Raw genomic sequence first — 13,920 nt, forward strand, 5'->3', positions numbered from 1 at the left:
ATTACTACAAGACACGCATATTTATCTTTCGACAAAAAAAAAAAAAAAAAAAAAAGAAACAGGCAATTCTTTTTTTTCACGCGCATATTTCGCATATATTGAAAAAGCATCGTTACGTTCGAAGAGAAAACGAGGATCGAACGTTGTTTTATAATTCTCGTCTCTCGAAAATAACGAGAATTATAAAACAGAATGATAAAGCTGATCACATCCTCGCTCTCGTTATCCCGACGTTAATCGAGCGAATACCAAACGAGTAAAAGTAAATGGCAACAATTCGTTCGTTCCGGTAATCGCGTATTTCGCGTGATTTCTCCAGACGCTTTAACAAGATAATTTTATGAATCCCTTCAAACGGCAATAATTAACATCAGCCGGAGGGAAGTTCCCATTCCCAGCGAGTTGTGCAGTTTAATTTACCTCGGATAATTTCGAACCAGATTCCTGGCCAGTCAGCGACTTGAAAACTGACGAAAGTATCTCGATCTCGAGGAAGGTTTCCAACCATTGGCGAATGACTAATTTTATTGCCTCGCGAGCCAACTTCTGCATCAAGCTACGCTTCGAAGGTTCACCGTTATTTTCAAACGCCTCGAGAAAGAAAATTTGCGCGGAAGAACCTTCAAAATTCGTTCTTATCGCGGCTTATCGTTTAACAGCTGCGTCAACCATCTCGCGCCGCGTGTACCTTTATCAAACTCGTAAAATACGATGCTCGGAGTCTGCTAGCGTCGAGTGATCGAGAATTGAGCGGGTGTTTACCCGAGGCGAATGAAGGAGTTGCTCGAAAAATGTACGCAGAGATTCGTTCGTACGTGGCGAGAATGTGTATGAGGCTGTGTGTGCTTCCACGTAACTGGAAAACCGCCCGGAACTTTGCTACCTTTACGCGTCACGTTTTAAGCTTGTATCGAGAGACGATTCATCCCTTTCTTCGCCAGATTTCGTCGATTTTTGAATGAAACGGAGGTAAAGAGATAAGATTGTTATAAATTTTCATTTCCTTGTACAGGGTGATGTTGCACACCTGAAATAAATTAATTTTAAATTGTGCGTCTAATGAAAAATTGTTTAATTAAAATTGTTTTAAGAAAGGCAAAATATGGATAATTTGCCTCGAGAATGAAAACTGCACATTTACTTGTCACATGTTAACGTTGATGATCAAATTATCGTAAAAATATCTCCTTAACCATTAGGTTTAGGACAAATGTGGCTCAATGTTCTTTTTACTTGGAGTTTAAATTCTTAATTAAAGAATATTCTTAAAGATGACATTGGAAATTTCGAAACCCACAAGAAATTGACACGTCATATTTTCCCTCCCTTAAAATTATACAATTTTTGTATCAACAAATTTTTCATTAGACGCAGATAATTGAAATGATGTTTCAGGTGTGCAAGTTATGTGAATCTGTATTATACAGTTATTCTGTATACGTATATGCGAAAATATTGGCAAAAGAGTTGGTATAAGTTATAGAAATACATATTAATTTCACATAGATTAAAAAAAAAGAAAAATAATAATAATAACACTACATAACAAACAAACGTGAATTTTATTCGCTATGCCGCTGTCGCTACTGTAATTCAAAACAATAAACTTTTCATTTTAATTGGCATAAACTCGTTATCCTCGTTTGGAAATATTCGGAAAAGTTCGACTTCATTTTCATCGTCAATGTTAATTTTTGATCTCAAACTTATCTCCTGCCAAGTTTTCATAAATTTTACGCTGAATAATCATAATTTCGTAGAATACAAACACTATGTTGCCAAACGCACAGTTTTCTTATCGGTGTTACTGTTACTGTTACCTTGTAAAAATTCTAGGAAAATTTATTTTCTGGCCTAAATTCGCGTAAATTCATGTCGCGTGTAAAAAGTACCATGTGAACAGCGTTATAATTTACCGCGTGAGAAGTGACTCGCGTAAAAAAAAAAAAAAACGGATGTGTGTTTCGGGGGATAATTTCTCGGTGGATTTGCAAGCATCTGGCATCTGATACTATCGATAGATGGGTTTTGGAGAAATTTCGTGTTCCACGTTGGCCGACGTTTTATCTTGTCCCAAGATCGGAGGCACACGCGCGATTAGACATCCCGGAATGGGTTCAATCGACCGCGATCCACGGCCGTTCGCCTGGGCGAGTCGACTTCTCGAAAGGATAATGTTGCGAGAGTGTTCTCGCACTCCTCCTTTCCCGGATTTTCACGTTGATTTCACGAGTTTTTGGTACATCTGGTAAGCGCATTATCGGATAAAGAAGGGTCTTTCATCTAAGCACCTAGTTTCTTTCGGTACCTGTCGCTACGTGGGTGAAATCGTAGGCGGCCGCTCGTTTACTTCACCCTGTTTCTGTCACAAACGATTCTTTCCCACGAAAAGTCGGGAAACTTTTTTCATGCACGTACTATGTTCGTTAACATATTTTGAAACAAACGTTTTCTATTATTTTCTAGAAAGAATAGAAAAATTAGAAGTAAATGTTTGCTGCAATTTGGAGAAACTCATCTGATCTTTTTTTCTCAGTGTATTATTTTTTACAAAGAATACAAAAATTAGAAATAAATATATCTTACAATTTCAAGAAGTTCATCTGACTTTTCTCAACATTTTCGACCGTAATCTGTATTCACTATAAAATATGATATTTCCATTATTTTTTATAAAAAGAATACACAAATTAGAGACAAATATCTCCTGTAATTTCAAAAAGTTCATCTGAATATTTTCGAGATCCGCACAATCTTTGACACAGAATATGAATATTTTAAAACAAACAATCTATCTATTTTCTAGAAAGAGTACAAAAATCCAAAATAGATATTTCAATTTTCGACAATAAAATTCAGAGATTCATTTGACTTTGGCCAATGTTCCCGAAATTCGTGAACCGAGAAGAACAGAATCACAGACATTTAAAGATTCTCCGTGGTTCGTGGATGATGTTCAAGAAAGAATAAAGAAAAAAAAAAGAAGATAAAGAGACTCACCGTTGAGCACGTGTACCGCGACGGTCGTCTTGGCCTTTCCGGGCACCACACAGCTGTAGTTTCCGGCGTGTCTCGGACTGGCCCTCTCCACGATCAGCGTGCTGACGATCACGAGGACCTCCTTCCCGGCTAGAATCTCCGTCGTTCTGTTTTCACTGGAAAACCAGATATCCCATCAACGTAACCCACACTCGGTTCACGTTGCCTACTAAACGCTATACATCCCTGTTACGGTGAAGGGAAAAAGAGTCCAGGTGGAACGATATAGCGACGAAAGTGAGACGTATGGGTCCCTTCTCCAAATATTTTTACTTATTCCGCGCTTTCGTGCTGTGCTACAAATTTCAATCATTTATGCCTTAGCTTGTCACTCGGATGCTGTAAATTTCCCGCGTTTTGTTACTTACAGATTTGTCAATTTAGAGGAGAGAGTACTAGAAATTTTCGGCGTATGTTTCGACAACCCCGAAAGTTAAAAATTATCAAAGTGTCGAAGCGAAAGTGTCATTACACGATATAAATTCCAATATATATTTTGCGTTTGATGATGGCGCCCCAGTATACTCTCTGTCGCCATATAGTACGTAGGATATAGAAAAATTACAAAGAGATATTTTTGCCTGTCTAAAACTACCGCAAACGAGTCGATGGACTATCGGGAACGATTGCTGACACAGAGTATAGCTCTCTGTTCTTTCGTGTCGCGCGAACCACGGATTGAAGCTGGAAATTTACCTAACGTCCTCGGTGAGGGTTTCGTCTCCTCTGGTCCAAATGACAGACTCCTTCAGGGATTCGATAACATCCCTGGCCTCGCATCTGAGCTTGAGGGCGCTGCCCGCCTTCAGGTGCCTCTCCTTGGAGACCACTCGGCCGGAATCGTCCGTTATCGTCAATTCCGGCGCTGCAATCGAGAAAACACACACCACGTCTAGAATATTCCTCCGTCTCCGTCCACTGTTGTTCCTCAATAATGGCAGCTGTCCACGCGTACTGTACGGATCTTATACAGGGAGGGGAGAAAATTTCATTTTACCCGGCGATATTAAAGACAAACAAGGCGCTGCCGCGCCAAATGCTCGAGGGCCACGTCAATTATTGCCAACAGTGATAAAAGCACGTTTCTTTCGTGCCTCCCCTTCTCCCCCTTCCCTTCCCGTTGCCAACAGTGGTATTAAACTTTCAAAGAGGCTCGGTGGTTTAAGAGCGCGATTACGCGGGCCAGCGTTGAATTACACGACCGCCAAGCGAAATGTATTCATAATTAACAGTCGTAAAACGGCGGCTCGCGTTCGTGACCCGCGCCGGACTAATTTACATCGTATAATTAAAGCAACCGGCGAGATCCAGCGGGAGAAGCTGGTAACGAGATGTCTACGTCGACGTTTATTAAGGAGATCGGCTATTAAAATCGGCGACGATCGACCGTCTTCTTCTAGCGGAGCGAGACTCGTTCTCGATATCCTGTCAGAGACAGGTCTCACTCTGGTAACCGGAAGTCGAGGAATTATCAGAGATTGACCTCACTCTCTCTTTCTCTCTCTCTCTCTCTCTCTCTCTCTCTCGAAGAAGAAGAAGAAGAAGAAGAAGAAGAAGAAGAAACCAACATCCGTGGGTGACAAATGCGATACAGATAGGACGTATCGAAACGTGACCGCCCATACGAATTAGGGATAGCGAGAAAAGAACGAGGATTGCAACTTTGACGCATCGGCTCTCGACGAGACTCGACGACGAGACCGGCGTTCGTGACCGGCAGGATAAATATCTTTGAAACAGTTATCACGTCTCGCGCTCTCTGCGCCCGGCAATCGTACGACAGACAAACAATTTCGTTTTTTTTTTTTTCTTTTCCTCGTTCAGATGACGTTTGAGAGACGAACAGGTAAACTATTAAACTGAAGTACGCTCGATCGAGCGAAACTGGAAATACAAATGTAGCGATACCTGGATACTAGGACAACTTGCAAGTTTTCAGACTTTTTCTTTTACGTGTATTTAAGGAAACTTTTGGCACGTATGATGGTTATTATATGGGAGTGTGCAGATTTTGTCAGAGGGTATCCCTGTTCTACTTGGTGGAACAACGAGACGTTTCGAACGCGATTCATTTTCCAGGGCACGATTAGGATTCAAAGCCAGCCGTCTTCGCTGCGATTCTCGAGTCGACCGACATGCAAATTCCTCGCCGGTTGCACAGGGTCTATCCACTCACGCGGCGACGGGCATGTATTTTGACGAAACACGGTTCGTATCTCGTTCAAACTAATCCTTTTATCCCAGGTTATACGACAGTAAGTTCCACGCAAGTTCCATTTATATAATAGCTTGTGAAAGTTAGATACCAGTCTAGTAAATTTTATTACTATTAATTTATAAAGTCTAACGTCGACGTGATGTTAACGTTGACAAAGTCTTTTTATTGAATAAAATATTATAGAATCGGAATTGTCCTTTGAACCAGTGTTGATGAGTGTAACTTTCAGTATTTCTTATTACCTTATTTTTATCTTTCATGAACAAATGGTCACGGAAATTTATTAACATTTATTTAGAAAAATTTATGAAAAATACGGTTTTTATGATACACTGTCTAAACAAAAGCTTTTTTGCAAAATGGCATCCTCAATAATTTCCGAGATGTTTGACAAAATATTCCTTTGAGGGTAATTTTCACCCTTTCGATATCGATAAAAAATTGCCAATGATAAAGAATGCGAGTCAAATATTTTTTCAAACACTACATTTGGCCCAAATTTCATCAAAATCGGTGTGCATCCCTTGCAAGTCCCATAAGATACAAAATCTATCCTGTGCTTCGTCAATATAGTCAAAATAATCTTGTTCCCATCCTTTCGTGTCAGAGAAAGAATTCATCGACACTCGGAACTGACGTCTCGCGAACGTTCGCCATCGGGGAACGATTTCATGGGGGCCAAATCGTTCGTTAGATCGACATGATTTTCAGCACGGGGAACGACAGTTTCGACTCTATCGATACGACAACAGTTACCAGGAAGCGTAACGATGCTTCACGACGAAATTTATGGGTGACCAGATCGAGGAGGAGCGAGGTTTCTTCTTCGTCTTCTTTACGGTTGCTCGCGCGGATTTCGTATAATTCAACGATCCTCTACTCTACGAACGATCCGAACGATGTTCCAGTCCCTCGAGCGGAAAAGAGACGCGACGTCTCGTGACGTATCAATAAAACGAACAGCCAGACTTGTAACTCGGTCACGAGCGGAGAGACAGCAAGAAATCAGCCATTGAATTATTAGGAGGAGCATGGCAAAAGATCCAGACAGCCAACTGTGATCTTTTTGCCGAACGTTCGACGAAGAATAAATCCTCGATTTACCCGCAGGAATCTTGGTAGAAGATAGGAATCTTGGTGATAGATTGCTGCGTAATTCAGTTAATTCTGCCAGAGTTTAAACACACAAGTAAAAGTACGAGACAGTATGCAAAATTAATTAGAAATAAATTTAATATTATTTAATTAGAAATTATTTGTTATTATTAATTAGAAATGAATTAATTACTTTCGTAGGATTTTCAAACGGTAAAAGAAAAGAAAGTAATTAAATCGATGTGAAGTCTGCGAGTAAAATATACTAGTCAGTAACTAGTCAGACATCGCGCCTCTAAGAACAGTCACAAAGTGAAAATGAATCAAACGTTTCTCAGACAGACGTTAAATCTCTTCGTTAAAACCTTTCGTTGCAGGGTTAAACTGATCGAAAAGAAAGGGCGTCTTCAGCGAATTAAAAATATTCGTCGCGATACATTTTCCCGGGGGTTTTGGCCGAAAATAGGGCCGATCAATCTTTCACAATGCACGTATGTATATGCCTGCCTTAAGTTTTCAATTTATATGCAGCTCCCCGCGTTCGCGGGGGAGGGGGGAAGGGGAGAGTATCGAGCGCGACCGAATCACCCTCTTAGCGTTTGCGACGAAAACGTAAACGTCGTCGTGTCGCGACGTTTCGAAGCTGTGTTCGAAAAATCACAAACGAATCGGCGAGAATCTACGATCGATCCAGTTATATAAACACACACACACACACACACACACACACGTAGTCGGTGATGTGACATCGTCCGAATCGAAAAATCCTGTACATCGCGATGGATCGAGAGAAACTCGGCGACGTTAAAAAATCGGCGACGTTATCCCCCGGTATCATAAGGGAAACGGAATGGGTTGGTTAAACAGATGACCCCGATGGCGATTCGTCATGTCGCGGATGAATCTCGTTCGCAGATCGATCGCGCCGGATAAATAATCGCGCACACGAATCACCGACGATGGCGTAGGATCGTGCACGGAATCCTATCACGCCAACGACCTGGTCGATACGATTTCCATAATCTGTGGGACGAACCGATGAAAAGTGGAATTAAAGTCGCGAGATCGGGAGAGACGACGAGTCAGAAGCGTTTTTGCAACACTCGGCGTGAAGAAGAATCGGAAAATACATGGAAATTCGGGCAATTCGAGTTTGCTCCGTCAGCTTTCCCCTAAACATTATTTGTAATTTGATATTATATCGGTTTTTTGCCAGACATTTCTTAATTTTTCACGGTAGAGTGGCTACGAAAGATACTTGCATGTTAGTGGGAAAGTAGCTGTCGTTGGAATTCTTATTAATTAATTAAGTTCAAGTATATCAAAGTTTGGATGATTTGGTGATGGAACAAAAATCGAAAGTGGAATTTGAGAAAAGTAAACAGACAAATATATCTTATCTTTTCAAACATTATTTATAATTTGATCAGTTTTCGTCAGAAAAAAAAGGACGTGGGACATTTCTTAATTTTTCAGGATACACTACAAAAGATGTTTGCACGTCAATGGAAGTAGCTATCGTTGGAATTTTTATTTGTCGTAGAATTTATATTGAATCAATTAATACCCAAGTGTATTAAATTAATTAATATTCAAGTATATCGAATTTCGTGATACAAAGAAAATCAAAATTGAGAAAAATATTCATTACTGGAAAATAATGATTGGAATCTTTGAACTTCCTCGTGTTATTTACGTTTGAGGCGAATGTACGTTATACAGATGTCACGAAACACTAACTAAAATAAGTATTACACCGGACGAAGAAAAACCAAGAACTGCGTCGAAAAAAAATAATGGAATTCCATTTTCCTCTATATATTTTGAACGTCCAACAGCACATTTTGAACGCCACTTTGAATATGCCTTTATATATATTTCTACGCACGCTCGTTGACAGCACGAAAGAAAGAAAACCTTCATTCGAATTCCACTTCTCCAAGTGTCTGTGTGACTTTCCCTGACAAAAAAAGTGTACGCGTGCACGAAAAATATATATTGTGCAGTCCGAAACGATTGTAAAACTCAAACAACAGAGTCTCGACAAACACGCATTATTCCTACGAAGCCTCTGTTCCGTTCAAAAAGAAATAGAAGAAGAAGAAAAAAAGAGTAGCTTTCCTTTCAGCTTTCCTCTGTCGATCCTCCTATTCAATCCGCACCTGCCGCCAAACCAACAAGGTACCCACCCTCGCCTCCTCTCCCCTCGCTATCAAGAATAATAAAGCGAAAAGTCTCTTACAAAACGTCCGGTGTACTTTCCCGGGGTAAAGACGATCACCGCGGAGGTTTGACAGAGATATTGACAGATATCGGTTGGGGGGGGGGGGGAGGAGAGAAGAATTGACGGAGCGGAAGTTCGCGGGTAGATCCGCTACCACCGTACGGATGCGAGCGGAATTCACTGGAAAATTTAATCCGGCGAAACGGCAGTCGACAGGATTGCGAGGGGCGGGAAGGAGGACGACCGCGATCGAGAAATTTTCCTTCCTTCCTTCCTTCGTTCTCGGATCATTTTTTAAGCTTCTTTGGGATGAACGGTCGCGAACACGACGGAACCGACGGGAAATAGATAGAATGCACCGCGGGATCCAGACGGATGCTTTCCCAAGAGAAGGGGGAGAGACGACGTCAGAAGTCGCGAATGCTGGGAGGAGAGGGAGAGAGAGAGAGTATTATTTAAATTGGATGCCGCGATTCCCCGTATGGCGCCGGTTCCACGCCGATTCTTTCAGTCTCGCGAAGAGTCGAAATTGATCGGCTCGCGAAATATTAAACTCTGAAATATTAAACTCTGAATGTGGACACGTTCACCACCCACCAGAGGCTGCGGTGTTGAAGAGATGAGACTTTGTTAGTGGATCGAATAACAAACACACTGATTATTGATAAATTTAATGTAAATTATGAAACATATATAATGTTTAACTCTCATTGATTCACTCTTGCTTCTCATCTCTCATGCTTCGCGTCTCGCGTTCTTCTCACGATCACAACTGTTTCTCGTCACCATGCTCATTCGTTCTTTCTTCTGCCATAAAATATATCAAACACTCAGATCACACCACACCACAATTATATGCACACTCTCGCCACACTCATACTTCCATATAAACATTATGTATATTCATTCCACAATATATAATTATCGATGGTAACCACTACCACAGACTCTCTCGTCGCAACGTGTTTCAGCTTCTCCTCTGGTGGCTCAGAGTTTCAACAACCGAACCGAACTCGGCGAGATCAAACGATGAACGAACAGGCAGCTTCGCCAGTCCATTTTCGAGCAATTTATCTCGCCGCCGCGAAGACTCGCCCGCCAAGACGATGGGATTTGCATATCTTGTCCAGCTGGAAGTTCTATTAAATATGATCCCGGCGTTTCAAAGACGAGACGCGCGCGCCAGGCGTCGCGTCTATGTTTCTCGCGAAGCCAGAGAATTCCTCGTAATACTCGTGAAATATATCTGCCCCTCGTCTGCTGCTGCGCGCCGAAGAAAGCTGAAAGGAAAGTGAGAGAAGGAGAGAGAAGGAGAGAGAAAGAGAGAGAGAGAGAGAGAGAGAGAGAGAGAGAGCAAGGAAGGATAGCGAGAAGCATTCATTAAGGAATAATTTTTGCATTAATGCAGCGTAATTTCATTTGCGATTTTTCTCCTCGGTCAATTTACGTTATTGTTGCCCCTTTTAAGCGCCGTTTCGCTCCTTGATCCTTAATGAATTTAAAAAGGGGGAACGACCGCGGCGAACGTTTTTCACTGTCACTGTGTTTCGAACGTTCAGAACTTGAGAGTGGGTAACTTCGAGACACCTGCACTTCCTCTCTATCGTCACGATTTTTATTGATACCTACTTTCTGCATTTGCGCCCGATTGTGAATTTTACGCGTCGCGTGGCCATGAATCTTCAAAAAGGGAAACGTAAGTTTTTCCGCGCGTAGATTCACTCGTTCGTAACGTGGAAAAGTAAATTGAGTTATCTAGGACCACTCTCCGTGGGTTAAAGTCGTTATTCGTTCGTTTGTTACGAGACAAAGCAGACAGCCGGGCGATTAAAAGTCACCGTCCCCCGTTGTTCGAACACGGAGGAGGGTTTACCAGCGAAGAAACGATGATCGGAAAATCCGCTCCTCTCAGCCAACAGCACGTGAACCCAAGAGTAGGTTTGCCCAACGTCTTGGAAAATTTTCGTAATAATCGCGGCTGAAGGAAATAAATTTTTTATAAACGTTTGTTAAACTCTTTGGTGCCACGTTTGTCGTCGGTGGTAATTAAAGCGAAAGCACCAGAACGGATGAAAATGACAAATTTTCCTCTCTCAGTTTCATTGCTGGTTGCCAGCTCGAGCAAACTTTCCAGCGTCGTTGCATTCTCACTGATCACGCCAGTCTTACTTATCGTTAATCTCGCTTGTTGCGAATTGTTTCCAAAGTCGAGAGAAGTCGCGAAGTCGAGTCAGCCCAGCGGGAGGAACTCGAGGGATCGATAACCAACGACGAGCTGTCAGCGATCGAACGGAAGGCGCGCGCGGTTATTCATAAATATTAAATGCAGTTTTAAATAAATTTAATCCAGGATTCGCGGGAATTGAATATTCATTGGCGTTATTGATGAACGTCGTGTTTCATTCATGCAGTCTGCGTCATTTCCCTCTCCCCCGCGGCTCCGCTGTCCATCGGAATCAATTCTTCTGGCCGCATTGTTTCCTTACTCCGGGATCCGCTGATCCATTTAATGACTTCTGTGAACGGTACACTTTGTTTCACGACTGTACGTCTTTGTTCAGCGGGAATTAAATAGCACGCCGATTATGCGTTATATAGCAGAGGTTCGTTATCCCATTATTGCAACACTCTCTGTAACAGCTCGCTCAACGAATATTTAATTATTACATAATTAATTCGTCGGACAGTAGTCAGTTTCTTAGAAAATGCACAGAAGGTGGATAGAAGTGAAGAATTTTCCAAAAATTGAATGAAACAATTTGGCTCGTTGTTCATCGAATCGCGTTGCGTTGGAATTATTAACCACTTGCGCTGGCAACTGGTTCGCGGACCATAACGAGTGACCAAGCCGTATACAATAATTCGTCGCTTCCTTTTTGAACTCGTCGGTGTGATATTTATCACTGGACAGAAATTATTGAGAAGTAATAAATTTATTATTTGCTTTGCCTAGGTTACAATTAAATGTGGAGATATAATATAAATAATATTTATTTAATGAAAATTATGATAATAGCACATCATTCCAGCGCAAGAGGTTAAAGCGTTTCTCCATTATTGAAATATTCCCTGTAATAGCTCGCTAGAACAAACGTTGCTTACTTATTTCGAATAAATGTTATTCGATTAATTCATCGAACAGCATTTCTCAGAAGCAAACAAAAGCTCGACACAGAAGAAATGAAGAATTTCCAAAAAATTCGAGTCATTGTCCATCAAATCACGTTCCATCTGGGAATCTTTAAAACGTTCCCATTTTCTATAAACAACTCGAATGTTACTTAATGATTTTCGATAATTAATTCGTCGGAACAATGTTTCTCGGAACTGATGCACGGAAGAATTTCCCAAAAGTTGCTGCTGAATAGAGCAATTCGATTCGAATCACTTTTCACCGGAAACCCTTATCAATCATCCCCGTACGAATCGTTTCCTGCGTGACTTATTTATGAGTCAACGGGCGTATATCTCGTGTCGATTTCATCTCGTTGTTAGACAATTTCTCTTCCCGCAAATTTCCAGGAAGGGGGGTAGGGGGTGGAAGAAGGACGTTGCCGAAAGTAAGAGAGGTCAAAGAAATTCCAGCGGTGCGGCGAAAGACACGGAACTTGACGATCGACGGAGAGTAACACGGATACCAGACGGTCGAACGAAAGACGGGGGTGACACGCCGTGGTGTAGAGGGAGTCGTGTAACAATGTCAGTCTATCCGGGTTTGTTCTGCCCTACTTCGTTCCCTTACGGCAGCTTTTGTTCACCGACCGGGCCTCCTCTCCTTCGGATCAGATCAGATTACCGGTCACGAGGCGCTTTAGCCGACGAAATGCGGGTTTCCATTGCACCGAATTGGCAACGTAAGGGGATTGGGAAACGCGAGACTGCCTGCCCCCGTAACTCTTTCTTCGCGCGATCCACCAAATGGGAAGGGAGGAGGTCCAGGTCCCTTCTTTGGTCTCGAATGTCGTTGGAGAATCCCGCTTCTCTTTCTCTTTCTTCAAACTCGTTAAAGACGAAACGACAATTTGTTATAACTTTATATTATATTGTATTATATTTATTTGTTATATTAAACACTTCGAATATGAATTTACAATTAGCTAATACAGAGGAGCATATAGATGGAAATTGTACTGGCAATCTTGGTAATGTTTCAATCAGGTGTAACGTCCTCTGTTGATGGATATTAAATACTTCGATCATCTCGGTTTCGTAAAATCATGGAGGATGGTGGAGATCTTGCGCTTCAAATTCATCCTCTTATCACAAATAAGAAACTCACTCTTTTGCACATCAAAGTTTTCTACAAATTTCTCAAGCCATTGCAATGACAATAAAATCCGACGTAAAGTTACTATTAAAGAGAAAAGATTTTGTTGAGACCTGTGTGATAATATTTGAACGAAAAATAAAATTAACATAAAATATTTATTTCACGCTGAAAGTATTTATATACACGTATGTAGATTGATTTATACAGGATAGTTTCATGTACACATATGTAGATTCATTTATACGGGATAGTTTCATGCACATGTGATAATTATGACAATCTGTAGGAGTGATAGAGTGCAACAGAATGATTAATAACATTCACTAAATATTTATTGTTTGAAGGATCAGCCAGAATATTTCTTGCACAGAATTTGATTTTTGGGAAAACTTTAATGGAGTTTATCCATTGGAAAGTAATAGTGTTCCTTGTCAACAAGATCAATAAGATCCAAGCACTTCCTGAATTTTTTGGAGGCTTAAATTGGCTATACTTTGAGTGCTTACATGGACGCACAAGTAATTACGAATAAAATCACAAAGAATGTCAAAATTTTGTCATTACTTTTAAGTCACCTAAAAAAAGGTGAGTTTAATTCGCAAAGGGTTTAATTTATAGTAAAACGGAAATGGGTTAGAAGAACAAAAGCAAAAGTGCAAAAGTACGGAGCGAAATTTCCTTTGAAATTCTCTTCCGTGGCCGCACTGTTAGAAAATGGATTTTCACAATGTCAGTTGATTGAGAAAAAAAAAAAAAAAAACAATTACGAACGAAAAGAGAAGCATACTTGTATTTTTCTTCCACTCTCAACTCATTCAAGACTTGCCAAACGACAATATTATAATACTGTAATTTTGTCAATAACTTTGACTATTTTCAATGTCACAAAATTCCACAAAATTTTCAATAATACTTTCACAAAATGATTGTAGAATCCGGAAGAAGTATCGAGTCCCTTGGAATTGCCTTTCACAGCCACGCAGTGTTGGAGAATAGATTTTGATAACGGTCGGTTGATTGAAAAAAATTGCGAATGAAAAGGGACGTTCTTTCGTTCATCTCCGTAGCAACGGG

The 13,920-nt window shown here is 40.9% G+C and overlaps 1 protein-coding gene and 1 long non-coding RNA gene across 2 annotated transcripts in view; one reads left to right on the forward strand and one right to left on the reverse strand.

The window, feature by feature from the left end:
* LOC122529237 overlaps positions 1 to 13,920 on the forward strand; it is an 87,889-nt gene that overhangs the window by 56,375 nt on the left and 17,594 nt on the right. The gene's annotated exons all lie outside the window — the stretch shown is intronic.
* Positions 1 to 13,920, reverse strand: part of LOC122529236 — a 348,092-nt gene that overhangs the window by 34,007 nt on the left and 300,165 nt on the right. The window contains exons 8-9 of the mRNA XM_043655130.1: positions 3,736 to 3,904; positions 3,001 to 3,155 (exon numbers count right to left, since the gene is read on the reverse strand). Of these exons, the coding sequence (XP_043511065.1) occupies positions 3,001 to 3,155; positions 3,736 to 3,904 (324 nt within the window). The remainder of the gene's footprint in view (positions 1 to 3,000; positions 3,156 to 3,735; positions 3,905 to 13,920) is intronic.

Source organism: Frieseomelitta varia, unplaced genomic scaffold (assembly GCF_011392965.1).
Source record: "Frieseomelitta varia isolate USP_RPSP 00005682 unplaced genomic scaffold, Fvar_1.2 scaffold_281, whole genome shotgun sequence".
NCBI lineage: Eukaryota > Metazoa > Arthropoda > Insecta > Hymenoptera > Apidae > Frieseomelitta > Frieseomelitta varia.